The sequence below is a fragment of the Pongo abelii genome, chromosome 20 (assembly GCF_028885655.2).
Source record: "Pongo abelii isolate AG06213 chromosome 20, NHGRI_mPonAbe1-v2.0_pri, whole genome shotgun sequence".
Classification (NCBI taxonomy): Eukaryota; Metazoa; Chordata; class Mammalia; order Primates; family Hominidae; genus Pongo; species Pongo abelii.
In genome coordinates this window covers 48,141,753-48,168,906 of record NC_072005.2, presented here as the reverse complement: position 1 = coordinate 48,168,906, position 27,154 = coordinate 48,141,753, and the positions used below count along the sequence as shown (strand labels likewise).

Below are 27,154 nucleotides of genomic sequence, written 5' to 3'. Positions count from 1 at the left end.
GCCTGATTCTGAAGGAGGGGCCCCAGCCTGGCTGCTATTGGGTCTGTGGCCAGATGAGTATAGAGGGCCTAACCCTAATCAGAATGGGCCAAATCCAGGCCTGGGAAACCGTCTCCTGACCTCAGAGGCACATGAGCCCCAGAGCTTGATGATGGTGGTCTCAGGCATGCGCCGGCTTCATCTGACAGCTCCTCTGTTCCATGGGGACCTTGTCCTTGAAAGCTCTTCCCACTGTTTTTCGCCACAGCCCCACTGCCCTTGCTCTTCTGATTGCCTGGATGCCTTCCCACTTGTGCCTAGGAATTCTTCCCACACCCTAGGTCCCCAGTGAAGACCAGGAGCTCCCTTTTGCACTGCCCCTTGCACTCTGCCCACACCCCTCTCTTGTTGCTCTGAGTTCAGCTGGGAGTCCTTTGGAGAACAGCCTGTGGTGTCTCTTGAAATGTAGACCTTGCAAGGTAACTTGGTGATCTTCAGGTCCAGCTATGGGAACACCCCCAGCCAGCACGCAGCCAAGGGACTGGCTCACTAGTCATCGATGCTGTTGACCTACTATGTGTCCAATACTTATGAGCTGCAGTGTTGTAGCTCTTTCAGTACCTACTAAGGTAGCGGCAACCAGTGCTGCTAAGTGACTTGCCCAGGGCTGAGCCAGAACTTCAAAGCCCACGTTCTTTCAACAACTCCTGACTTTTCCTTCCTAACACCAAGATAGTTGGATCCAGATCAGGCTTTCAAGATCAGAGGATTTGAGATGAGCTCATAAAGCTAGAAGCTGAGATTGGAGAGCTTGAATCAGGGATGAAAGAATTAGGAGGAATAATCCAGGCTGGAAGTGCCCTTAGAGACAAGTCCTGTCTCCTTCATGCAGGTGAGGTGCCTGAGGCCCAGAAAGGGGAAGGGGTTTCCCCAAGGCCACACAGCTGCTAAGAGATGAAGTGGCAATTGAGGGCTTGTTGGACTGGCTTCGCCATGAAACTCCACCCTGTGCAACCCTGAGGGGGAAGGAACGTTGACTGGAAACTGCTACCCACTCGCATCTCATTTCATGCCAGCCAGGGTGGGTGGTCCCAGATGATGTCGACTGGCAGGGAAGAGAGGATCCAGGGCTAGGATACTGGCAGGAAACCGAGGCTCCCGAGGCGGCCTGCGGGAAACTGCTCCCTCTCCTGGGTGATGTAAGTCATTCCCTGGGGTGGGGGCCACTGGGCTATTTCTGGAAGCTGGGATGAGACATGTCTCCTGGCAACATAGTTGCAGCTGAGTTGGTGGTGGTGGGGTGATGGAGAAAGGGATGTTGTCACTCGGGAGGAGAGGACTCTTAACTACTGGCCTCAGCCCCTGAACCCAGTGTCTTCAAAGCACCTCTAACCACATCTAATATGGAATCATAAGTGCTCAGCTCAGCTCCCTAACTGCTGTCCAGGTCAGACCACAGCCCTACCAGACTAGTTGCCCCAGATTCTGGCTGTGTAGGATGTCACAGGTGGCATTTGGCCTTGAAAACTCCAGTGGCTACTCTAACCTTTAATCGCCCACCTAAATCTATTAGCTGGCTTGAAATGTTCCTGCAAGAAGACACCCTTGGTCCCATCTATATCCTCTGAGATCCTTGCTTCCAAGTAGAAAGCCCTTTACAGATACTCTCAAGGCACTTCACATATTAATTAATCTCATCAGAGACCTCCCTGCTTTGTACCTGTAGCCCCAGTACCTCCACAGACTCTCAAAGCCCTTTCCCAATGCTTCTCAACCATCCCTCACCCCTTCAGGTCGCTCAGAGATCCCCTTGGTCACCAGTAATTTCTGTCTCCCACAGACCTTTTTTTTTTTTTCTTTTTTTCAAAACAGAGTCTCACTTTGTTGCCCAGGGTGGAGTGCAGTGGTGCAATCTCAGCCCACTGCAACCTCAGCCTCCCAGGTTCAAGAGATTCTTGTGCCTCAGCTTCCCGAGTAGCTGGGATTACAGGCGTGGGCCACCACGCCCGGCTAATTTTTTAGTGTGTTTTTAGTAGAGATGGGGTTTCCTCCATGTTGGCCAGGCGGGTCTCGAACTTCTGACTGACCTCAAGTGATCCACGGCCTTGACCTCCCAAAGTGCTGGGATTACAAGCGTAAGCCATCGCGTCCACCCACCCATAGAACTTTTAGCAGACAGCCTAAGTCCCCTCAGTCTTCTCCACTGGTCCCCAGTAATTATCTTCAGTCAACTAAGCTCATCAAAGACCCCATCACCGACCGCTCCACGGACTCCTCTTAGCCCTTCTAGACACCCATAGGCCTCTCTCAGACGTTTACAACCCTTCCTAGCATCCCTCTAGGAACATTCTCATCCTCTACAAACATCCTGATAGATTGCAGACCGTCACCCTCAAACTCCCACGGACCCCAATCCCCTCGTGGCGATTGGCCACACGCAGCGGCGCATGCCCCACGGGTTCTGGCGGTTAAATAACCCTCGCTATCCTGCCCCATGTCGCCGCCCTTTTGAGCCGTCTTGGTCCCGTGTTGGAATCCGTAGGCCAAGGGGCTTGACTGAAATTTTTACTTTTTGACTCAGAGCTGCCATCAGAGGGCAGCAGGCACCATTTGGCTGGGAAACTGCAACTCCCAGAAACGCCCGCGCCTAGCCGCGCGTGGTGCAGCCACCTGCTTTGCAAGGGAGCGGAAGCGTGTCCGTACTTTGCCTTCTGGGTAATGTAGTCTCAACAGGCTTTGGCGCTACCGACTCCCGCAGTTGTGTCCGCGGGGAATTGCAGTCAGGAACAAACTTATGAGCGGACAGGACTTTCTTCTGGTTTCAGAAAGGACAGGACAGTTAGTATAAACACAAGCTTGGATTAACGTGAAGTCCAGAGACTCCATTTCCCACCATTCCAGGAGGCGGGAGGGGCTGAGAACGCTTTCATTCTACTTCTGAGTATTTCCGGGGGAGGAAGAGACACACACAGACACAGGAACTCTGTTTCCCCAGCGCCCTTTGGGGGCTACTCTCCTTCGGGTATTAATCGATAAATAGGACGACTCACTGAGTACACAAAACCTGAGGCTACTCTTTGCAGCTGGCTTCCTTATTTTTGGCTTTCCGGGATCCTGTAATTTAGGAAGCGGAAGTCGCAAAACACAGAGTGGGAGGCCCGGTGCCGTGGCTCAAGCCTGAAATACGGGCACGTTGGAGGCTGAGGTAGAATCGCTTGAGCCCAGGAGTTGGAGACCAGCCTGGGCAACATGTCGAAGCCCACCTCCGTATCCCCCACCACCCCAAAAACCAAACCAAACCAAATTAGCTGGGCGTGATGGTGCACGCCTGTAGTCCCACCTACATGGGAGGCTTAGGTGGGGGGATTGCTTGAGCCTGGGAGTTCGAGGCTGCAGTGACCTATGATTGCGCCACTGTCCGCCAGCCTGGGCGACAGAGCGAGACCCTGTCTCAAAACAAACCAAAAACTGAAAACTGAATGGGGGTTCAAGACAGGATTTTAATTTTTGAGACGGAGTCTTACTCTTGTCGCCCAGGCTGGAGTGCAGTGGCGCGATCTCGGCTCACTGCAACCTACGCCTCCCGGGTTCAAGCGTTTCTCCTGCTTCAGCCTCCTGAGTAGCTGGTATTACAGGCGCCCGCCACCACGCCCGGCTAATTTTTGTAATTTTAGTAGAGACGGGGTTTCGCTATGTTGGCCAGGTTGGTCTCGAACTCCTGACCTCGGATGATCCGCCAGCCTCGGCCTCCCAAAGTGCTGGGATTACAGGCGTGAGCTACCGGCGCCCAACCTGAGCCACAGCGCCCGGCCCAGAAATATCCATTCAGCTTCCTGGTGCGAACCACATTGCTAGGAAAAGCTAGACTGTATCCGAAGACTAGTTAGTGTTCTGCGAAACCGCCGGGAACTTTGTTTCCCGAATCTTTGCAGAGTTGCGGTTAGAGAGGGGACATTTTTTCTTTCCTGATCTATGGTCACCTGGAACTTAAAGTTGCCTGGCTCCATTTTCCAGCAGTCCTTGATCGACCTCGGCTCTTTCTTAAAGAAGGACCTGGGGGCGAGGAAGGAGGCGCTGAAACACTTTTAAGTCTCTCCAGGGAACTGCCGCAGTCTCTAACCTTTCGTTCACACGCCCCTGATGGTGGCCATTGGACTCCGCTTCCCGGCAAGCATCCGCAGACTGGCCTCACAAAGGGTCAGGTCTGGACTATTCCCCAGCATGCTTGGAGCTCATGGGCGATCCCGCCCCCTCAGTCAATGGGGAGGATGCCTCGAACTCCATTTCCCAGAATACACCAGGGCTCGCTGTGGCACCTGCACCGAAGCCTTGGTGCTGACTACACTTCCCGGCAGGGACTGCGGCCTAGCGTACCTGGGAAGAGGAGCGCGTAAACCTACTCCATTTCCTCGCCCATCTCCGGAACTGCAGTAACCACTTGGGGCTTAAAAACCATCTGAGACTCCATTTCCCGGCGTGCTTTAAAAATCGCTTTACACCTGCAATGCGGTGAGGGCGTGGCGACGACTCCATTTCCCGGCTTGCCTCACGGCCCGAGATCCGCAGGTTCACGCGCGCCGACTCAATTTCCCAGAGCGCACCGGGCTCTGGGACGCATACACAGCTAATAGACTGAGTGAGTGGACTCCGTTTCCCAGCGTGCATCAGGCTCTCTGCTTCCCAAAGTGCTTCAGGGCTCCCCGTCGTACAGTCGGCTGACAGATTACTCTGGACTCCATTTCCCGACGTACAGCGCGACCCGTCATTCCCGCCAATCATTCCCGCGGTCTACTCTGAGGCTTTTGTGGACTTCATTTCCCGGCGTGCCACGCGGCTGTCTGTGCGGGCCGAGGGCGGTGACGGCGGCGCAGACGACAGCCGAACTGCATCTCCCGGCGTGCCCCGCGGCGGGCGCTGGGCCGGAGCCGGAGCCCAAGCCCGAGCGGCGCGGCCTGGAAGAGGCCAGAGCCCGGGGGAGGCGGCGGCAGCGGCGGCGGCTGGGGCAGCCCGGGCAGCCCGAGCCCCGCGGCCTGGGCCTGTGCTCGGCGCCATGAGCGGCGGCGGGCCTTCGGGAGGCGGCCCTGGGGGCTCGGGCAGGGCGCGGACCAGCTCGTTCGCGGAGCCAGGCGGCGGAGGCGGAGGCGGCGGCGGCGGCCCCGGAGGCTCGGCCTCTGGCCCAGGCGGCACCGGCGGCGGAAAGGCATCTGTCGGGGCCATGGGTGGGGGCGTCGGGGCCTCGAGCTCCGGGGGTGGACCCGGCGGCAGCGGCGGAGGAGGCAGCGGAGGCCCCGGCGCAGGCACTAGCTTCCCGCCGCCCGGGGTGAAGCTGGGCCGTGAGTACTAGTGGCGCCCGTGTAGGGTGGTGATCAGGGTTCCCAAAGCTCCTCAGACATCCATCAGATTCTTTCATATGCTTAGATAGGAGCTCGAGGTCACTGTGCCTCTCCCCATACCGGGGATCTGAGCCCTCTTCCTCCCAGGAAAAGGAGTCTTGGGGTTACCATCTCTTGGAGATCAGAATTACTCTTGGATCAGAATTACTAACACTCAAAGAAACAGGGGTTACAAGTCCCTGTTCTTCCATTATTGAGGTCTTGGGTTCTTGAGTCTTAAGAACAGGTATCTGACGTTGCTATTCATTATAATATTGGATCAGAGGTCACAGTCGCTTGCAAATGGGGATCTAGGGTTATTGTCTCCTATGAGAACAAGAATAAGACCAACCCCGAAAAAGAGGGATCTGCATTCGCTGTCCTTGAGAAGATGGGGATTTGGAGCGAATATCACTTAGAAGCAGGGCTTTGAGGTTACTGTGTTGTGTCCCCAAAGAATAGGGCCAGGCTTTCCAAACCTGGTACTCAGATCATCTTCCCTATTAAAACCAAGACCTGGCATCATTACCCACCCTAAATCTTGTTGAGCTGTACTGCCAATGGTGAGAATTAATAGTTACTGCTTCTTAGATATAAAGACATTGGGAGTCAGCATATCCTTCAAACCAAGTCCATAGTACATGTTTTAAAATACATGGCTTGGTGTGTCTCCTTTAACAAAAATGGAATGGAGCAGGGTAGCTCACAGTTTCCTATAGAATATGGATCTAAGGTTATACTTGTTTAATAATTGTTCTAAGATATGGTGTCATTGGCTCTGAAAAAAAAAAGTGATGTAGGGTTATCTCCTTCTGAAAGAACACGTCACTGGCCCCTCAAAATGGATTTGGTGGCCGGGCGCGGTGGCTCACGCCTGTAATCCCAGCTACTCGGGAGGCTGAGGCAGGAGAATCGCTTGAACCCAGCAGGTGGAGGTTGCAGTGAGTCAAGATCGTGCCATTGCACTCCAGCCAGGCAACGAGAGCGAAACTGTGTCTCAAAAAAAATAAAAAAAAAAGGATTTGGTTCATCAGTTACTCAAAGGGGTCACTATCCTCTAAGAATGGCACCAAGGTTTGCCACCATTTGAATAATGGGAATTGGGAATTATAGCTTTCCTTCAAAGGACTGAGGCTGGAATAGCCCCTTGATAATAAAGGTCAGGTTCATCATTCTCATAATTTGGTGCTTGTCCATTAGGGACCACCCACATATAGGGAGGCGTCTGGGTCTCCGGACCACTCAGATGAAGAGGTCAGGTCAGTGTTTTTTTTCTAACCTCAAAGTACCAAAAAGTGAGGGTCAGGGCACTGGTACATATAGCAGGAGAGGACATTCATTTCTGTCACCAAGAACAAATAAAGTTACCAGCTCTACAGGGGAGGACTTAGAGGTCAGTATCCTCTAGGCTGTGAGAGAGGTTAGTGCTTTCCTAAAGTAGGAGTACCTCAGGGTTACTGCTCCCTGAAGTGGAAGAGGCTTGGTCAAGCTTTCTCCAAATAGGAGGGGCCAGAGGGCAGTAGATCCAGAGTAGATGGAGTCAACATCTGATGTCTCCCAGTACCACGATGGACCAGTGATCTGTTGCTTCCTAGAAGTAGAAATTTGGGGTTTCCAACCCTTGAAGCAGAGAGATTTAGGTATCAATATCCTCCCATGTGGAGGGGAGCAGGATTTAAGGTTCCCAGAAAGAAAGAGGGGAAAAATCACTGGGAAGGTCCCAGCATCCACCTTTCCTCAAAGAGGAAGAGGGGACAAAGAGGTCCCCAATGAGCTTCCTGCAGAGATTTCCCTTCCTCCCACAGCCCCAGGATGGGGTGATGCGCAGACAGGATGGGTCAGTGGATCGTGTATCCCCTTTGTTCCCCAGGTGACAGCGGGAAGGTGACCACAGTGGTAGCCACTCTAGGCCAAGGCCCAGAGCGCTCCCAAGAGGTGGCTTACACGGACATCAAAGTGATTGGCAATGGCTCATTTGGGGTTGTGTACCAGGCACGGCTGGCAGAGACCAGGGAACTGGTCGCCATCAAGAAGGTTCTCCAGGACAAGAGGTTCAAGGTAGCTTGGGCAGGATGGGGACAGGGAGGTTTGGGGACTGGGTGTGACTGGTGGGAGAACCCCAGCCAGAGAGCTGGAGGCTTGGGTTTCAGAGCCATGGGCCAGAAGAGAAAGAGGGGAAAAGAGGAAATGAGACCTGTGGAAGATGGGAAATGTGGATCCCAGGAGAGCCCAGAGCTTTTACTGGGCATTTGCTCAATGTAAGTGCTTAATAAGCAAATTCTTGTTTAATTTACATAAAGATTCTCTGAGGGTAGGTACTGTGGTTATACCCATTCTAAGTGTAAGCTAAGTTTAAAAGCAGGGAAACAAACTCAGATAAGAGGATTGCCTGAGGTCATAGAGCAAGTGCCCCAGTCAAGGCTGGAATCTGATTCCCAAACCCTCTACCTTAACCATTTGGTTACACTTCTTCCCAGGAGAGAAAGGGACCTGGCAGGGCTAGCGTGGGTGGTTCTGAAGGTCGTGCTCTTCCCAGGTGTTTGGCCAGTGCAGGATGGAATGGAGGTGCCCTGTGAGCTAGGAGAGGCTCAGGGAACTAGAAGGAGATGGAGGAAATGGAAGTTGAGGAATAATTGGTGTTTAAGGGCCTGGCATTTGGAGCTTAGGCTAGTCTGGATGTAGGAGAACTGAGTCTAGACTGGAAAGGAACCAGACCAAGGCCTCGGTCTTGGCAGGGAGGGCCCTTGGGCAGGAGGAGCTCCAGGGTGTCAGAATTTGATTGGAGTTGAGTTCCAGAAGTAAGAGGGATGTAGGGGCAGGGAGTTCCTAGGCCTCACTGAGGAATAGAGAATGGGGAAGAATGCTAAGACCGCATTCTGGGAAAAGTCCTATGCCTGGAGTCTGGGACTCAGGATCCTAGATAGAGTTCAAGGACCCAGATGCTTCCACGGGACCAGAGTGAGCTGGATGGCCACTACCTGTCTGTTGTTGCTTGTGCCATGTAGGGGGGCAAGCCTCATGTGCCCACACCTGATTTTTTTTTTTCTTTTTTTTTGAGATGGAGTCTTACTCTGTCACCCAGGCTGGAGTGCAGTGGCACGATCTTGGCCCGCTGCAACCTCTGCCTCCCGGGTTCAAGTGATTCTCGTGCCTCAACCACCTGAGTAGCTGGGATTGCAGGTGTGGGCCACTACGCCCAGCTAATTTTTTTTTTTTTTTTGTATTTTTAGTAGAGACAGGGTTTTGCCATGTTGGCCAGGCTGGTCTCGAACTCCTGACCTCAAGTAATCCGCCCCCGCCTCGACCTCCCAAAGTGCTGGTATTACAGGCATGAGCCAGCATACCTAGCCCTGATTTTTCAAGCAAACTGAAAACTGGATTTAGATGTGAAACCTTTTTTTTTTTTTGAGACGGAGTCTAATGCTGTCACCCAGGCTGGAGTGTGGTGGCGTGATCTCGGGTCACTGCAACCTCTGCCTCCCGGGTTCAAGCGATTCTTCTGCCTCAGCCTCCCTAGTAGCTGGGACTACAGGTGTGTGCCACCACTCTCGGCTAATTTTTTGTATTTCTAGTGGGGATGGGGTTTCACCATGTTAGCCAGGATGGTCTCTATTTTTTTTTTTTTTTTAAGACAGAATCTTCTTCTGTCACCAAAGCTGGAGTGCAGTGGTGTGATGTCGGCTCACTGCAACCTCTGCCTCCTGGGTTCAAGCGCTGCAATCTCTGCCTCCTGGGTTCAAGCAATTCTTGTACCTCATCCACCTGAGTAGTTGGAATCACAGGCGTGCGCCACCATGCCCAGCTAGTTTTTTTTGTATTTTTAGTAGAGATGGGGTTTTGCCATGTTGGCCAGGCTGGTCTCGAACTCCTGGCCTCAAGTGATTTCCCTGCCTTGGCCTCTCAAAGTGCTGGGATTACAGGTGTGAGCCACCATGCCCAGCTGTTTTTTATTTTATTTTATTTTATTTTTATTTTAAGGCTGGGTATGGTAGCTCACGCCTGTAATCCTTGAACTTGGAGGGCCTGAGGCAGGAGGATTGTTTGAGACTAGGAATTCAAAACCAACCTGGCCAACATAGCCAGGTTCTTTTTAAAAAAATGATAATAATAAATAAATTTTATATTATCTTTTATTTATTTTATTTATTATTATTATTTTTTGAGACGGAGTCTGTCGCCCAGGCTGGAGTACAGTGGCACGATCTCAGCTCACTGCAAGCTCTGCCTCCTGGGTTCACGCCATTCTCCTGCCTCAGCCTCCTGAGTAGCTGGGACTACAGGCGCCTGCCACCATGCTCGGCTAATTTTTTTTGTATTTTTAGTAGAGACAGGGTTTCACCGTGTTAACCAGGATGGTCTCAATCTCCTCACCTCGTGATCCACCCACCTCAGCCTCCCAAAGTGCTGGGATTACAGGCGTCAGCCACCACGCCTGGCCCTGGCCTATCCTTTTTAAAACTTTATTTTGGAGAAAAAAATCAGAAGGTGCCATTTGGTTTTTATATGTCAGCAATAAGTTGAAAATTTTTTTTTTTTTTTTTTAAAGTGGGGTGGCTGGGCGCAGTGCCTCATGCCTGTAATCCCAGCACTTTGGGAGGCTGAGGCCTGTGGATCACGAGGTCAGGGAGGCCGAGGCAGGTGGATCACGAGGTCAGGAGATCGAGACCATCCTGGCTAACGTGGTGAAACCCCATCTCTACTAAAAATACAAAAATTAGCTGGGCGTTGTGGTGCATGCCTGTAATCCCAGCTACTTGGAAGGCTGAGGCAGGAGAATCGCTTGAACCAGGGAGGCAGAGGTTGCAGTGAGCCGATATCGAGCCACTGCATGCCAGCCTGGCAACAGAGCAAGACTCTGTCTCAAAAAAAAAAAAAAAAAAAAAAAAATGGAGTGAAGAAAACACATCTGTGGCCTGGGTTTAACCTGTGGGCTTCCAGCTCATGTGGGAGGGGAATAGTCTGGAGACAAGGAATTGGGGGATACTCCAGGGGACCCTGGAGCTGGGACACAGGGAGTAGCTGCCTGGCTATTGTTGGGAGTGAGTGTGAGTAGGGAGGAGCAGCCGAGAGAGTTGGCCATATTCTGAGACCCTCCCTTTGCCCTCAAGAACCGAGAGCTGCAGATCATGCGTAAGCTGGACCACTGCAATATTGTGAGGCTGAGATACTTTTTCTACTCCAGTGGCGAGAAGGTGAGACCTCGAGGTGGTGGTGGTGGGTTGCTCCAGCCATTTTCCTGCCTGCCTGCCTTTCCCCCACTGCTCCCTGCACACCTTCCTTCCCCCTCCTCACTCTTCTCACAGTGCCTCACACCTCTCCTTTGCTCCCTGCAGAAAGACGAGCTTTACCTAAATCTGGTGCTGGAATATGTGCCCGAGACAGTGTACCGGGTGGCCCGCCACTTCACCAAGGCCAAGTTGACCATCCCTATCCTCTATGTCAAGGTAGGCCGGAAGATGGGCTGCTGGGACCCAGGCCTACAAAGCCAGGGGCTCTGGAGCCTCCTGCCTTTTATGGGATCCCTCATCCGCCAAGTTTATGTTGGTTTTTGGAGGACCCATGTCCCCTGCTGTTGTTCCTATAACCCCCAGAGTTGGAGCTCGCCTAACACAGGGGAGGCGAAGGCAGGCAAGGCCTGACTGAGTCAGGAAGGCAGCCTGACCTGGGGCTGCAGAGGCTGCCAGGTACTTGCTCAGGTCCATACAGGGAGTCCAGTGGCACCAGAGATGTTGGAGTTAGCTCAGGATAAGGGGGTGGTGGGGACCAGGACTGCACAGAGACAGCTGCTGAGGCCAGAGTTCGGGCTTTTAGAGCCTTGGCTGGGGGTAGGTGGGAAGGAGTTAGGGTTGGAGGAAGGTTAGCATCCACAGAGCCAGGAATGCATCTCCATCCATCGTCTGTGCAGGCTCATTCCCCAGTGTCTGGCATCGTGCCCTGGGTGTTACAGACCTTCAGGAGGTGTTTGAATGAATGAATGAATGATTGCAGCCCAGGGATGATGTGGCGAACAGGCTGGAGCAGCCTACTGCATTGGAAGGAGGTGGGTGGGTTTGTTTGCTGGAGGTCACTTGGGGCTCAGCTGCTGCTCCTGCTGGCTTTACGTACCCAAGCGCGGGTGAGCTGATGTGGCCTCTACCAGTGGTTGTGGCTGTTGGACCTCACTTCCCAGGAGGGGAGCTCTCTGGTTTGGCGAATCTGTCCTGTGGCTGCCTGCATACGAGGCCCAGGGCTGAGGAATTCCAGAGGCACCACTGACTGCGACCCAGGCCTTGCCCTTGAAGAGCTCTCAGTTTGGTAGGGTAGAAATGCATCATCACAGAAAACTATTAAATGAACTAGCTGCTGCCGTACCAGAAGGAGCACAGGGAGTTCTGGAAATGGAGGAAGCACCCAGCCTGGTTTGTGGGTGAGAAGGATCAAGGAAGGCTTCCTGGAGGAGACCAAGCACAGGGCAAGGAAGTGGCATCTTTGGCCGAGGGGAACTAGAATAAAAGGAAGGGGGCCTAGGAAGCAGCCGTGTCAGGACCTGGTCTGTCTAGACCCTGGGGGATGCAGCAGTGACTGAAACTCAAAGTCCTGCTCTCATGGTACTTCTGCTCTAGTCAGTGGGAGGGAGAGTGGCAGGAAAATGGAGCTGGAGAGGGGCAGGCTCAGGGGTGGTTGTGATTGTCGGATTAAGGAGCCAGTGGTTTTGGTGAGGGGGAAGCTGAGTGCCTGGCTCCCTAGCCTGTTTTATGACAACCTTTCGACGTACCTTACTCATCAGGCTTCTGCCAAGGGTTTTGATTAAAGCAGTGGTTCTCAGAGTGTGGTCCGGGGACCAGCATCAGTGCTGGAGAGCTTGTTGCAAATGCCTCATTCAGAGCTCACTGATCAGAAACTCTGAGAGTGGGGCCCAGCAGTCCCTGTTTTTTTGTTTTTTTGAGACAGGGTCTCACTCTGTCACCCAGGCTGGAGTGCAGTGGTGCGATCTCGGCTCACTGCAACCTCTGCCTCCTGAGTTCAAGTGATTCTTCTGCCTCAGCCTCCTGAGTAGCTGGGATTACAGGTGCGCACCACCACGCCTGGCTAATTTTTGTATTTTTAGTAGAGACGGGATCTCAACATGTTGGCGAGGCTGGTCTTGGCCTCCCAAAATACTGGGATTACAGGCGTGACCCACCACGCCCAGCCAGTAGTCCCTGTTTTAACAAGTCCTTCAAGTGATTGTGGTGCACATTAAGAGAACCAAGGGTTTCAAACGGGTTTCCCCAAAGCTGTGGGGGCAGCAGGGAGAGTGGGCCTGGAAGGGCTCTTCAGGCCAAGCTGGTGGGGTAGTGGTGCTGTATGGGGAAAGCTGGGCTAAAGTTCTGCTATCCTGTGCCTGCCCCAGGTGTACATGTACCAGCTCTTCCGCAGCTTGGCCTACATCCACTCCCAGGGCGTGTGTCACCGCGACATCAAGCCCCAGAACCTGCTGGTGGACCCTGACACTGCTGTCCTCAAGCTCTGCGATTTTGGCAGGTGGGCCTGGGGCATGTTGGGTGGCTGAAGAGGCGGGGGGGACCCCAACCCTTGCCTCATGTGTACCCCTGCCCATCTCTTCCCACAGTGCAAAGCAGTTGGTCCGAGGGGAGCCCAATGTCTCCTACATCTGTTCTCGCTACTACCGGGCCCCAGAGCTCATCTTTGGAGCCACTGATTACACCTCATCCATCGGTCAGAGTTATGGGAGGGTGGCGGGGGGAGTGGCAATCTGGGAAGTTTTGGAGTTTTCTGTGTGCTGTATGCCAAGCTTGGTGATGAAAGCTTAACTTCTGTTCTTGTATCCAGTCCTCACAAACTTAGGAGGCTGATGCTGTTGAATGCTAATTTTACAGATGAGCTTAGAGCTGTGAGGCCGCCTGCCCGCACTGGCACCACTGGGACTGGGCAGGACTGGGATTTGAAAGCTGACCTGACTCCAGAGTCCATACCAGCTCTGGAACCTCCCTGTCAGCCCTCTGTTCTCAGCTAGGGGGAAGGGCTGCCGGAGACCTTGGGGGAACCGGGAAGCAAGGCTTTGCCACCATGAAGGTGCAACTTGCTCCCAGGGCCTCTGTGTCCTTCCCTGTTTGTGGGGACAACTGCCATTTTCCAGGCATGAGGGGAAGTCTGAATTGAGGGAATGGGCATGAGAGTTTGAAAGGGCACCTTCCACAGCAGCATGACGAACTGTGGAGTCCTTAGGTATGAACTCGTGCTGTGGGGTTCAAGGTACAAAGCAGGGAGGGGTGAGACTGCCAGGCTGCAGCTCTTCTCATGGGCAGGATAGAGGTTGGAACAAGAGGAAGGCAGTCCAGGATTTAAGGCTGTACCTTCCTGTGGCCCAAAGAACATGGGTGCCTGTTGGCAGGTTTGGGCCTAATTTGGTCTGTCGTCCAAGGCTAGTGGGAGAGGAGGAGCTCATTGGGGTCCTTAGCAGAGACAGGAACTGAGGGCTGGAAACACACCTAGACTAGAGTGCAGCAAAGGCAGGGTCAAGGTCGGGCCCATGTTTCTAAGCTGCATGTGACCTTGGGCCAGGTGCTTTGTCTTTGAGAAAACGGGGCTCCTGACACTCTTAGGATGGCCACGAGGAATAAAAGCACTGGGAGGTTGGTGGCCCAACTCGCCTAGCCCTGACGCTCCCTCCATTTCCCCTCAGATGTTTGGTCAGCTGGCTGTGTACTGGCGGAGCTCCTCCTGGGCCAGCCCATCTTCCCTGGGGACAGTGGGGTGGACCAGCTGGTGGAGATCATCAAGGTGAGGGGCGGGGCTGGGGTGGGCAGGGGGTGGGGCTGAGGGATGGGGCCCTTGTCTCAGACCCCTCCCTCTCTTTACAGGTGCTGGGAACACCAACCCGGGAACAAATCCGAGAGATGAACCCCAACTACACGGAGTTCAAGTTCCCTCAGATTAAAGCTCACCCCTGGACAAAGGTGGGGCAGGGCTAGGGGCTCAGGGCAGTATGGCTGAGAGCTGGTCCCCCTTGGAGGTCAACTGTTCTGTGGACCTAGCCTCAGAATCATGGCTTGGGAGGATTTGAAGAATTATCCAGGGATCAATAACTTCCATCCGCTTTCAAAGTTTATGGCATTTTAAAAGTTGAGAACCCACAAGTAAATTCAAGATTCCAATTTTTATGGAGGGTCAGCAGGGCTCATATAGTCCCAGACCTGGGCTGCCTGCTTACCCAATACAAACTGACCTCTCCTTAGTGGTTGGGCCTTAGTTTCTTCATTTGGAAGGTGGGGGTGTGGGAAGTAGCCAGTCATAACTTGCCGCAGGCACTGTGGCAGTGAGCTAACAGGAGTACGCCAGTGTCCAGGGCATCTCACCCTCATGACCCCTGCACCCATCCCTCAGGTGTTCAAATCTCGAACGCCGCCAGAGGCCATCGCGCTCTGCTCTAGCCTGCTGGAGTACACCCCGTCCTCAAGGCTCTCCCCGCTAGAGGCCTGTGCGCACAGCTTCTTTGATGAACTGCGATGTCTGGGAACCCAGCTGCCTAACAACCGCCCACTTCCCCCTCTCTTCAACTTCAGTGCTGGTGGTGAGGGCATAGCCTGGGATCTGGGGAGTGGGGCGGGGTGGGGGGCAGCCAAAGATTGTGAAGAGGTTGGTGTTGAAGCAGGAGTGGGGAGCTAAGGGCAGGGTACAAAGCAGACCTAGGGCTCAGGAAAGATGACTCCCAGATTCAGGGGGAATCGAATCTGCTTCAGTTGTGCTTTACTGTGATCTGCCTCGTGCTAAGCTTTTTCTGGTTTTTCATTGAGAGGTCTGTGGCTGAAGGTGTCCACAAACAACTGGCCTTCCCAATAGCTGGGTTCCCATTTAGTGCCCATCATAACCCTGCTGTAGTCTACCCTGACTGGCATGTCAATTCCTGTTTCTAGAACTCTCCATCCAACCGTCTCTCAACGCCATTCTCATCCCTCCTCACTTGAGGTCCCCAGCGGGCACTACCACCCTCACCCAGTCCTCACAAGGTAAGTGGGGACCATCTGCTGGGGGTTAAAGTATCTCCCAGCCTGGGGAGGGTGGGGCTGTTCGCTCAGTGGCTGGGTTTCCTGAATGTATTTTTAAATCATTGACATTTTGATGGCATAGGAAGCACATCTTACAACATGTGAATGACCACCTTTAGAGGGCATTCTTGCATACAAATGTTTAAATGTGTTTAATGCCAATGGGAAAGCCAGAGAAATAACGTTTGGCCTGAACACAAACAAAAAGTTGAATTCGTTGCCCAAGTTTTTTTTTTTTTTTTTTTTTTGGTGATAGAGTTTCACTCGCCACCCAGGCTGCAGTGCAGTGGCTCAATCTCGGCTCACTGCAGTCTCCGCCTCCTGGGCTCAGGCAATTCTCCTGCCTCAGCCTCCGAGTAGCTGGGATTACAGACGCACACCACTATGCCTGGCTAATTTTTGTATTTTTACTAGACATGAGGTTTCACCATGTTGGCCAGACTGGTCTTGAACTTCAGGTGATTTTCCTGCTTGGCCTCCTAAAGTACTGGGATTACAGGTGTGAGCCACTGCGCCTGGCCATGGTGCCCACATTTAAAAATGGGGCTATTTTATGTAAAAATTCATATTTCCTGTTTCTCTTGGGGAAGAAAAATCAGATTGGGCAGCAATGGGCCCGCCCATCCTACTGACAGTAGACAGTGGGCGCCCTTTTTTAGACAGAGTCTTGCTCTGTTGCCCAGGCTGGAGTGCAGTGGCACAATCCCGGCTCACTGCAACTTCTGCCTCCTGGGTTCAAGTGATTCTCCTGCCTCAGCCTCCCAAGTACCTGGGATTACACGCGCATACCACCATGCCTGGCTTATTTTTGTATTTTGAGTAGAGATGGGGTTTCACCATGTTGGCCAGGCTGGTCTTGAACTGCTGACCTTGTGATCTGCCCACCTTGGCCTCCCAAAGTGCTGGGATTACAGGCGTGAGCCACTGTGCCCAGCCCAGCCACCCTCTTATATGGAGCCTGGCACTCTGGTGTGTCACTCAGTTACTATCCTGGCCCTTTAGCACTTGAGTTTGCAACCCTTCACCTAAAGTAACAGCTTGTAACTTTTAATGTAGCATCTATGACAAGAGAATTCCTACTTTTGGGTTGGGCGAAAGACAAAGGCTAACTCTGCTCCTTCCCTCCCTCCCTCCAGCTTTAACTGAGACTCCGACCAGCTCAGACTGGCAGTCGACCGATGCCACACCTACCCTCACTAACTCCTCCTGAGGGCCCCACCAAGCACCCTTCCACTTCCATCTGGGAGCCCCAAGAGGGGCTGGGAAGGGGGGCCATAGCCCATCAAGCTCCTGCCCTGGCTGGGCCCCTAGACTAGAGGGCAGAGGTAAATGAGTCCCTGTCTCCACCTCCAGTCCCTCCCTCACCAGCCTCACCCCTGTGGTGGGCTTTTTAAGAGGATTTTAACTGGTTGTGGGGAGGGAAGAGAAGGACAGGGTGTTGGGGGGATGAGGACCTCCTACCCCCTTGGCCCCCTCCCCTCCCCCAGACCTCCACCTCCTCCAGACCCCCTCCCCTCCTGTGTCCCTTGTAAATAGAACCAGCCCAGCCCATCTCCTCTTCCCTTCCCTGGTCCCCGGGTGTAAATAGATTGTTATAATTTTTTTCTTAAAGAAAACGTCGATTCGCACCGTCCAACCTGGCCCCGCCCCTCCTACAGCTGTAACTCCCCTCCTGTCCTCTGCCCCCAAGGTCTACTCCCTCCTCACCCCACCCTGGAGGGCCAGGGGAGTGGAGAGAGCTCCTGATGTCTTAGTTTCCACAGTAAGGTTTGCCTGTGTACAGACCTCCGTTCAATAAATTATTGGCATGAAAACCTGCTTTCTGTCTGGCTGCCTGTTTCCACGGAGGTGGTGGGGGCTCCCGGGGGGGGACTGTTCTGGGACAGGAGTGAGCTGCATCTCAGGCAGAGGGCTGTCCGAAGGCCCTGGCTCAGGTGCCCAACCTTCTCGCACCGTGGCTTTCTCTGCACGTGTGGTGATGAGCTCCATCTGGGTTATCTGCTGTAGAGGCCTAGGAGGAGCCTGCTCCATGACCCAGCATAAATCATCTGCTTCTGCTTAGGGAGGGAGGGATTAACCTCCCAGTAACTGGTGAGCCAATTGGGGATCAGAGAGGGGAAGGCCATGGAGCTTAAGTGACAGAGTCAGGACTTGAACAATGGGCTGTCTGTCTTAGCCCAAGCTGCCTGCTGCTCTAGGGTCTGGGGGGACATGAGATGATGATGAGTCACTCAGGCCAAAACTTAGCCTGCTTGTAGACTCTTTGTTGGGTGGCCATGGCTGGAGGCAGAACCCTAGAAGATTCCAAGCCTTCATTTCCAAGTCTTAAACAGGACACCTACCTGGTCCACCTCTTAGGGATGTTGGGAAGTGACAACCCTGTGAAGGTGGGGGCAGAGAACTTGACTTTTATCCTCACTTAAAACATGCTGGGGCCAGATAGTGGGGCATGGGCGGAGGAAATGTTATCTCCTCCACATGGCACCAAGCGTGAGTGTGGCCAGGACACCCCAGAGGTGGAAGGGGGCCTGGGGAGGAGCAATGGGTATGCCCCCTACTGGATTCCACTGGTGAACAAAAAGGGAGGAGTTTCAAATGTCCCAGATGGAGTGAAGGGATTGTTCCTGTGGGGTCTGGGCTCTCCAGTTTGCTCACCCCACTCCAGGGGCATCTTTACGCTGCCTGGTATAGGACAGACCCTGCCCCTTCCTTGCTCAACACCACCCGGATTTCGCCTGGTTTGTAGTATGAATGAATGAATATACAGAGCAAGCCGATTGATAAGGGGGAGGATGGCTGTTCTGGGTGAGGGGCAGACCTTGGGATCCTGGGGACGCCTTCCTCCCTGCTACTCACACGTGGTCAGCCGTGAAGTCACTGAGGTGTCCCTCACCCTTCTACCACCCCATGACCCCTTCCCAGGTCCAGCCCTGTCTTCTGCTGGACCATCTTTAGCTTCCCACTCACCCCACTTTGAGCCCAGATCTAACACCAGTTACGACCCTCCCCCAACCTGGAACTACTCAGCCCACCTTTCAAGGCCTTCCAAAGTCTAGGCCTCCCTCCTGGACAATTCCATCCTCAACTGCATTCTGCCTCCCCTGCCTGAGCACCCTTGGCTGCAGGGGCCTGGGAGGAGCCTATCAGGAATCACCTGCATCTGCTTAGGGAGAGAAAGACTATTATGGACGGGCTCAGTGGCACACACCTGTAATCCTAGCACTTAGGGAGGCCAAGGCGGGCAGATCACGTGAGGTCAGGAGATCGAGACCAGCCTGGACAACATGGCGAAACCCTGTCTCTACTAAAATACAAAAATTAGCTGGGTGCAGTGGTGGGCGCCTGTAATCCCAGCTATTAGGGAGACTGAGGCAGGAGAATCGCTTGAGCCTGGAAGGTGGAGGTTGCAGTGAGCTGACACTGCACCACTGTGCTCCAGCCTGGGCAACAGAGCAACACTCCATCTCAATCAATCAATGGAGGGAAAGACTATTATCCTAGGTAACCTCTGAACAAGGTGGGAATCTTCCTGCTCCCAAGACCTTTTATGTTTCGAGGCCCCCTCAAATCCCAACAGCTCTGACACTGGTTTACTTTTCCTCTAGTTAGAATGAATCTTCCTCTGATCCCCTACCCCTGCACAAGTTTCAGGTCTTAATCACTCAGAATAGTATGGGTTACAAATGTGGGCCGAAAGGGCCTCCCGTACTCAAATCTCACAATGTCTCTGCCTAGCTGTGAAACCTTGGGCAAATCTCTGTCCTCAGTTTTTTTTTCCTTTTTTTTTTTTTTAAGTGACAAGGTCTTGCACTGTTGCCCAGATTGGAGTGCAGTGGTGTGAACACAGCTCACTGCAGCCTCAATCTCCCCCATATCAAGCAATCCTGCCTCTGCCTCAGCCTCCAAGAGTAGCTGGGAATACTGGTGTGCACCACCATGTTCGGCCAATCATTTTTATTTTTAATAGAGACAAAGTCTCTCTCTCTTGCCCAGGTCTTGAATTCTTGAGCTCGAGTGATCCTCCTGCCTCAGCCTCCCAAAGCACTCGGATTACAGGCATGTGCCACCAGGCCTGGCTAACTTTTAATTTTTGTAGAGATGAGGTCTTGCTGTTGCCCAGGCTGGTCTCGAACTCCTGGCCTTAAGCGATCCTCCTGCCTCAGTCTCCCAAAGCACTGGAATTGCAAGCGTGAGCCACCGCACCTGGCCAGTTTATTTTTATTTTCTTTTGAGACAGAGTCTCACTCTGTCGCCCAGGCTGGAGTGCAGTGGCACGATCTCGGCTCACTGCAAGCTCCGCCTCCCGGGTTCACGCCATTCTCCTGCCTCAGCCTCCCGAGTAGCTGGCCACCACAGGCCCCCGCCACCACTCCTGGCTAATTTTTTGTATTTTTAGTAGAGACGGGGTTTCACCGTGTTAGCCAGGATGGTCTTGATCTCCTGACCTCGTGATCTGCCCGCCTCAGCCTCCCAAAGTGCTGGGATTACAGGCGTGAGCCACCGCACCCAGCCACCAGTTTTTAAAAATCTATACAACAGGGATAATATGAAATCTATGTCACAAGCCTGTTGGGATCATAGTACACATACAGTGGTAAGTGTGGTGCTTGCCTCAGGTAGGCAGTCAGATGAATAACTGGATGGTCTCCAAATACACCAAGAGCTCACCCTCTTGCAGTGCTGTCTGCCTGGAATGTTCTTTTCCTCTTTCACTACCAGATTCCTATTTTTCCTTCAGGGACTACCTTCTCTAGGAAGTCCTTAACTCCTGATTTCCCACCATGGAGGTCTGTTTTCTGGGATTCCACTGTCCCTGCACATCCCCATCACAGCCCTGAGAAGCCTTAGGCCTGACTCATCTCTGCCCCCAGCATCACCCAGTATGGGAGGAGGGAGGCTTTAGGACACACAGGCTGAATGAATCAATGAGACACACTCAGAGAGCAAGCTATCTGTACTTGTGTGTTTCTCCTACCAGATTGTGCATGCCACCTGTGGGCAGAGCCTGTGCTGACTTGCACCTGGGTCTCCAGCATCACCAAGTCTGGAGCTGAGGACCTGGGTACCTACAGATTTCCTTCCACACTGTCAGAACTGAGATGAAGGAAGCCCAGAGAAATCAAGTACCCTCCTCCACCAGGCAGAGCAAAGTCCTGGGTGCCCAAAATCCAGGGAAGGCAAGGGCTGGGGGTACAAGCAGAGGATCTGAAGAGGTATATGAGAGTGGCCAGCAGGGACCTGGCACAAGCTTGGTGCTCAGTGAAGGTTACCTGATGTTGCTGGGCACCAGGGTGATGCAGTGCAAAGGGCCTTGGCCAACCCGCTTTGCAGCGTAGCTGGGTGACCTGGTACAGATCACATCGCATCTCAGAGCTTCAGTTTCCCCTCAGGCAGACAAAGATGACAAGAGAAGCCTGGAAGGGTTGTTCTGGGGAGTCAGTGGGTAAAAGAGCCAGGGTGGATCCTGGCACATGGTGGGTACCAGACAAGTTTGCCAGAGGAGGTCCTCTCTCCTCAGAGGTACCCACACTGGCTGTTGCAACCAAACCCTTTTGTTGTTGCATTTCAGCTGTGTCACACGAAGGCCGTGTCCAACTGCAAGAGCCCGCCTGCTTCACTGGCTCCCAGTGCAGCCTGGCACAGCTGCAGGGTGTCCTCAAGTGCCAGTGGCTGGGACGTCTCAATGATGGCGATGGTTTCCCCCAGCTCTGTGCACATGATAGTCTGTTGAGGCTCAGGGGGTGGGGGTGGGGCAGGAGGTGGTGATCTGGGAGGCTGTAGCGTCAAAGTCCGAGCTCGGGCATGGACCCGCTGATGCAGTCGCAAGCCCGCCATGGCGCGGAACCAGCGGCCACAAGTCCCGCAGTAGTAGGGACTCTTGTTGTAGAGACCAGTGATGGGGAGGCGGGGGGCGCGGGCAAAGGCGACTGGCCGCAAGTGCAACCGCCGGTGCTGCTGCAGGTTGGAGCTCTGTGTGAAGCGCTTGCCACAGTCCAGGCATTGGTAGGGACGTGCGCCCGTGTGGGTCAGCTGGTGGCGGCTGAGGTTGGCCAAAGAAGCAAAGGTCTTGCCACATGAGTGGCACTGGAAGGGCCTCTCACCCGTGTGTGTCCGCAGGTGGTTGCGCACGTGGATCAGCTTCTTGAAGCCCTTGCCACAAACCCCACAGCGGTGACGCCGTTCAGGGGGCCCGTGTACTGCACGCCGGTGCCGGGACAGCCGGGAAGCTGACGCAAAGGACTTGGAGCACTGTGGGCAGGGCAGCTGGGCAGGTGGGGCAGGGGGTGGTGGTGGAGGGGTGGGCTCCACTGGAACTGGGGGAGCTGTTGCTCCTGTGGGAGGTGCCCCGCTTTTGCCGGCGTGAGTGCGCCGGTGGTAGAGGAACTTGGTCATGTTGCTGAACGTCTTGCCGCAACGACAGCGATGCAATGGGTTGGCAGTGTGGGCCCGCCGGTGGGCCACCAATGTGAGTTCTGTGCCAAAGCCGCGGCCACAGTCTACACAGAGGTAGCGGGCTTCCCCGCGATGCAGCCGCAAGTGCTGCTCAAGCGACGCTGCTTTCTTGAAGACCTTGGAGCAGGTCGTACACTCGTGTGTGCCACCAACATGGGCCCGCCCATGAGCCTGCAGCCGGTTGGCGGAGCTGAAACTGCGCTGACACTGGCTGCAGTGGAAGGGGTGGGCAGCAGATGCCGGGCTGTGAGCCGTCCGCCGGTGTTGCCGGCGAGCCCCTGCTGAGGGCTGGTGCTGGGGACAGTCCCCGCAGCCCCGAGCCCAGCCAGCTGTGGACTCGTCACCTCCCACAGCATCATCACTGACCTCTGCCATGGCCTCCTCATCCTCCGTCTCTTCATCATCTTCTTCATCCTCCTCATCGTCCTCTTCCTCCTCCTCCAACCCGTTGCGCTCCTCTTTCTCTAGGGAGTCAAAGTGGGTGCCCTGATGCTCCAAGAACTCCTCAGGGGTGGCGCAGAGGGTAGAGCACTCAGGACACTCATAGGGCTCCATCTTGACTTCGGATGGGGGAGAAGGTGGAGGCAGTGGTGTTGGGGGAGGCAAAGGAGGTGGCACTGGTGGCTCAGCTACCGTAGCAGAAAGGTGCTGGGCCTTTCGATGAGCCACCCACAGCTCGGGCGAGGGGAACAGCTCCTGGCAGTCCCAGCACTGGTATTGGATCTGGTTTGCAGACTCCCGGAGGTGGGCATCCTGGTGGGCCAGGAGCTCACCAGGGGAAAGGATGAGCTGGCTGCATTCACCACACTGGAAGGGCCCCTCAGCACCCGGCACCAGCTCTGGCTCCAGGCCAACATTCTGTGTGGTCAGTGCCTCCTCCTCTGAGACAGCAAGCATGTGCTGCTCCTGGTGTGAGAGGACTTCCTCCAGTGTGTTATAGAGGCTGCCACACTCAGAGCACATGAACTGGTGATGCTGGAAGAAGAGGGATGAGGCAAGGGCCTCCCCAGGTGTCATCTCAGTCACTTCTGTTGACATCTCCATCATCTCTCCCGACATAGGTGTTGACATCTCCACTGCCCCTGGTGACATCGGTGTTGGCATCTCGGCCACCTCAGCCACCACCTCTGCCATTGTGGGGAAGGCAGTGCCTGGAGAAAGAGGGGCAGGAGCCAGTGAGACAGCAGGAAACCAAGCGGAGGTGGAATTCTCTTGCCCATCCCACTACTCACCAGCCTCTATCGCTCAGGAAGTCTTAATCCACTGTTTCTGCCTCAGTCTTCCGTGATCCCATGTCTCTAAAGCCTACACACCCTCCATGGCAGCCTGCAGGAGAGAAAGAACACTCAGCCCAGCCTCTTTTTTTTTTTTTCTGAGACAGAGACTTGGTCTGTCACCCAAGCTGGAGTGCAGTGGCACAATCCTGGCTCACTGCAACCTCTCGCTCCTGGGTTCAAACTATTCTCGTGCCTCAGCCTCCTGAGTGGCTGGGACTACAGGGGTGTGCCACCATGCCTGGCTAATTTTTCTACCTTTTTTTTTTTTTTTTTTTAGTAGAGACAAGGTTTCACCATGTTGGCCAGGCTGGTCTTGAACTCCTGACCTCAGGTGATCCACCCGCCTTGGCCTCCCAAAGCGCTGGGATTACAGGTGTGAGCCACCACCCTGGCCAACAGCCCGGCCTCTTTTTTTTTTTTTTTTGAGATGGAGTCTTGCTCTGTTGCCAGGCTAGAGTACAGTGGTGCAATCTCGGCTCACTACAACCTCCACCTCCCGGGTTCAAGTGATTCTCCAGTCTCAGCCTCCCGAGTAGCTGGGACTACAGGTGTGCGCCACTATGCCCAGCTAATTTTTGTATTTTTTGTTGTTGTTGAGATGGAGGCTCGCTCTGTCGCCCAGGCTGGAGTGCAGTGGCGCAGTCTCCGCTCCCTGCAAGCTCCGCCTCCCGGGTTCAGACCATTCTCCTGGCTCAGCCTCCTGAGTAGCTGGGACTACAGGCGCCTGCAACCACGCCCGGCTAATTTTTTGTATTTTTAGTAGAGACGGGGTTTCACCATGTTAGCCAGGACAATCTCGATCTCCTGACCTCGTGATCCGCCCGCCTGGGCGTCCCAAAGTGCTGGGATTACAGGCGTGAGCCACCGCGCCTGGCCAATTTTTGTATTTTTAGTAGAGACGGGGTTTCACCATGTTGGTCAGGATGGTCTCGATCTCTTGACCTCGTGATCCACCTGCCTCGGCCTCCCAAAGTGCTGGGATTACAGGCGTGAGCCACCGCACCCGGCCCAGCCAGCCTGGCCTCTTTACCGAGAGGGCCAGGCACACCTTTTCTGAGAATACCATAGCCTTTGCCTGCGTGCAGCTTCCTCTTTGTGCAACACTTTTCCTCTGCCTCTTACATATACACACACAGATACACCCAAGTGTTTAAAAACACAGGCCCTGGAACCAGACTGCCCTTGGCTTGAATCTGAGCTCTACCACTTACTTCCTCTGAGATTGTCTTCTTACCTGTAAAATGGGGCTAAAAGTAGTACTGACACAAAGTCCCTGGTACTTGTAAAGGTCAGCTGTAACCCTGTGTAGTTCTCCAGAAAGATTGTTTTCAGACCCTAAGTCTTTGATGTTGCTATTCCCTCTGCCAAGAAACTTCTCTCCTCTTTTTGTCTGACAAACTCCTACCCAGCACCTTTTGTGAAGCCTTCTCTGACATCTCTACGTCCTCAGGGTTCTTATGATATCCTGTGCCACCTCTATCACGGCAAATATCATGAGTTTGGGGTGGCATCTCACTGTTCCTCACTGGACTGAGAGTTTGTGGGTCTGATTCATTGTGGAGGCTGCAGTCAGCAACAAAACCTCTGAGCAGGGACAGGAATTTTAACTTTCAAACTCCCCTCTATAAGCCCCATCTTCCCTTCTACGTATGTGGGCTCAACCCCACCCAGGCCCCTTCACACAGCAGGGACTCAGAGTACGCTCAGCAAATGACTGCCTCCCTCTCAGGTCTAGCAGCTAATCTTATGAATTCAAACCCACCTTCTTTACCTCTTTTTCACCTAATCTATTAGTGCCAGAGGGCAGGTGGAGTCTAGTTTACAGCCTTGCATATAGAAGTTGCTCATATTGCCGGGCGCGGTGGCTCACGCCTGTAATCCCAGCACTTTGGGAGGCCAAGGCAGGCGATCACAACGTCAAGAGATCGAGACCATGCTGGCCAACATGGTGAAACCCCGTCTCTACTAAAAAAAAAATACAAAAATTAGCTAGGCGTGGTGCACGCCTGTAATCCCAGCTACTTGGGAGGCTGAGGCAGGAGAATGGCTTGAACCTGGGAGGCGGAGGTTGCAGTGAGCTGAGATTGCGCCACTGCACTCCAACCTGGAGACAGAGTGAGACTCTGTCTCAAGGAGAAAAAAAAAAAAAAAAAAAGTTGCTTTTTTTTTTCAGTGATGTAGCAGTTTAGCCTGTACATCACTGAAGCATGTCCAGTGCCAAGAACAATGTCTAGCACACAGTACATATTTAGTGACTGAGAAACGCTCCCAGGCCAGGTGTGGCGGCTCACATCTGCAATCCTAGCACTTTGGCAGGCTGAGGTGGTTTGATCACTTGAGCCCAGGAGGTCGAGGCTGCAGTGAGCCTCCCTTGGGAAGTGAGACCTTGGGAGGTTTTTTTTTTTCCCCCCTTTTTGAGACAGGGTCTCACTCTGTTGCCCAGGCTGCAGTGCAGTGGTGCGATCTTGGCTCACTGAGGCCTCCACCTCCTGGACTCAGGTGATCCTCCTGCCTCAGCCTCTTGAGTAGCTGGGACCACAGGTATCTGCCACCATGCCTGGCAAATTTTTATTTATTTTATTTTACTTTTTTTGAGACAGAGTTTCTCTCTTTTTGCCCAGGCTGGAGTGCAGTGGCACGATCTCGGCTCACTGCAACCTCCGCCTCTTGGGTCCAAGAGATTCTCCAGCCTCAGTCTCCCGAGTAGCTGGAACTACAGGCATTCACCACCACACCTGGATAATTTTTGTATTTTTAGTAGAGATGGGGTTTCATCACGTTGCCCAGGCTGGTCTTCAACTCCTGACCTCAAGAGATCCGCCTACCACGGTCTCCCAAAGTGCTGGGATTACAGGCGTGAGCCACCGCACCTGGCCCCTGGCTAATTTTTAAATTATTTGTAGAGAGAAGGTCTCCCTATGTTGCCCAGGCTGATCTCAAACTACTGAGCTCAAGCAATCCTCCCACCTAGGCCTCCCAAAGCGCTGGAATTACAGGTGTGAGCCACTGCCTGGCCGACCCTGAGTTTAACTGTCCCTGTGCACAGTCCATTTCTACCAGACCAACTTCCCCATTAGACTGTGAATTCCCAAAATACATAGCCCAGTACAGGGTCCCGCTTTCAGTTAATGCCCAATAAATACTCCTTGAGTAAATTATTCACTAAAGGACCTGGAACTAAACTTTCCTTATCTACTATTCCAATCCCCTTCCTAATTTTTGAGTTGCCAGGCCCCTGCATACAACAGCCATTCCATAAAGGACCTTCCTGGAAGTAGGCAACCAGGGGCCCGAGAGTTCCATTTTTCCTTGATTACGGCCCCATTTCCAACAGAGAACTCTCCTAGGGCGAGGCCCAGTGCCTGCTGCAAAGCTTGCACAAAGCAGGTACCCGATAAATGTCTACGAGGTGGCCCGGGAGACTTGAAATTTGCCCTTTCATCGTCTACGATTCTTTCTCCCGCTCTTGAATTGTGAACTACTTAGGGAAGGAATGGGGGTTTTTCACACAGTATATCAGTAAGTCTTTCCAGGAAGGAACCCACTAGGGCCCTGGAAATTCAACTTTCCCGCTTTACAACGCTTTTCTCCTACCAGAATCAGCTCCTCGGCAGGGTGAGAGCTCGCAGCAGTGGGTGGTGGGCGAGTTCCAGCGTAGGCTCCCGCACACCAAAGGAGCCCCAGGGCACACAGGAAGGAGCGCTCTTCTTCCAGCCCGCGCCGCTCCCGCCCTAGCGCAGGCCCCAAGGCTCTTCGATCCCTGCAGGCCCCTTAGTTTTCCTTCCGCCCTCTCCGTCCGCCCAGCGCTCTCTTCCCAGTCCAACCCCGCGCGGCGCCCTCACCCGTTTCTCTTATCTCCTGCAGCCCCTGCCGCTCTTGACACAGACCCTCGCCTCCAGGCGTGTGGGACCCCTCACTATCCACACCTCCCATTGGGCGGTGCCCTTATCCGTGGCGACCAATCAGAGCCCGTAGCGTAGGGCACGCGACCTTGCGCCTGCGTGTTGCCACTCAGGCGGGGCTCCGGGAGTCATCCACGCACACA

General features: G+C 53.8%; 3 protein-coding genes and 1 long non-coding RNA gene across 7 annotated transcripts in view; 1 reads left to right on the top strand and 3 right to left on the bottom strand.

Annotated features, from left to right (window-relative positions):
* The window catches only part of LOC103888610 (CEA cell adhesion molecule 6), a 913,736-nt gene that overhangs the window by 416,046 nt on the left and 470,536 nt on the right, over positions 1 to 27,154 (bottom strand). The window lies entirely within an intron of this gene.
* Positions 250 to 4,846, bottom strand: LOC134760648 (uncharacterized). The gene is made up of 2 exons (XR_010138495.1): positions 3,960 to 4,846; positions 250 to 2,794 (listed from the first exon to the last, which is right to left on the bottom strand). It is a non-coding gene; the product is annotated as an uncharacterized LOC134760648 (long non-coding RNA).
* GSK3A (glycogen synthase kinase 3 alpha) lies at positions 4,892 to 17,198 on the top strand. Of its 2 annotated transcripts, XR_008516605.2 has the most exons (12): positions 4,907 to 5,312; positions 7,222 to 7,409; positions 10,460 to 10,543; positions 10,685 to 10,795; positions 12,724 to 12,854; positions 12,943 to 13,049; positions 14,017 to 14,114; positions 14,195 to 14,290; positions 14,718 to 14,904; positions 15,248 to 15,340; positions 16,516 to 16,704; positions 16,992 to 17,198. XR_008516605.2 is itself a non-coding variant. In XM_002829294.5 (11 exons), the coding sequence occupies exons 1-11, from the start codon at positions 5,030 to 5,032 to the stop codon at positions 16,587 to 16,589; spliced, it is 1,452 nt and encodes a 483-aa protein (XP_002829340.1). In that variant the 5' UTR covers positions 4,892 to 5,029; the 3' UTR covers positions 16,590 to 17,198. The 2 variants fall into 2 exon arrangements, 1 of the variants encoding a protein (XP_002829340.1); XM_002829294.5 differs by having other exon boundaries at positions 4,892 to 5,312; positions 16,516 to 17,198.
* Positions 20,316 to 27,065, bottom strand: ZNF526 (zinc finger protein 526). Of its 3 annotated transcripts, none has more exons than XM_009232662.4 (3): positions 26,704 to 27,065; positions 23,065 to 23,158; positions 20,316 to 22,983 (listed from the first exon to the last, which is right to left on the bottom strand). In XM_009232662.4, exon 3 carries the CDS (start codon positions 22,964 to 22,966, stop codon positions 20,954 to 20,956), a length of 2,013 nt encoding a protein of 670 aa, XP_009230937.2. In that variant the 5' UTR covers positions 22,967 to 22,983; positions 23,065 to 23,158; positions 26,704 to 27,065; the 3' UTR covers positions 20,316 to 20,953. The 3 variants fall into 3 exon arrangements, with proteins under 3 accessions (XP_009230937.2, XP_002829336.2, XP_063575588.1); XM_002829290.5 differs by having other exon boundaries at positions 26,952 to 27,065; XM_063719518.1 differs by having other exon boundaries at positions 20,316 to 23,158; positions 26,704 to 27,048.

What these genes read in the sequence shown, in the direction of transcription:
- GSK3A (XM_002829294.5), top strand. Translation starts at nt 5,030, where the DNA reads ATGAGCGGCGGCGGGCCTTCGGGAGGCGGCCCTGGGGGCTCGGGCAGG. An exon ending in AAGCTCACCCCTGGACAAAG is followed by an intron (nt 14,291 to 14,717) that starts GTGGGGCAGGGC and finishes CCCATCCCTCAG; the next exon opens with GTGTTCAAATCTCGAACGCC. An exon ending in CTTCAACTTCAGTGCTGGTG is followed by an intron (nt 14,905 to 15,247) that starts GTGAGGGCATAG and finishes TCCTGTTTCTAG; the next exon opens with AACTCTCCATCCAACCGTCT.
- ZNF526 (XM_009232662.4), bottom strand. Translation starts at nt 22,966, where the DNA reads ATGGCAGAGGTGGTGGCTGAGGTGGCCGAGATGCCAACACCGATGTCA.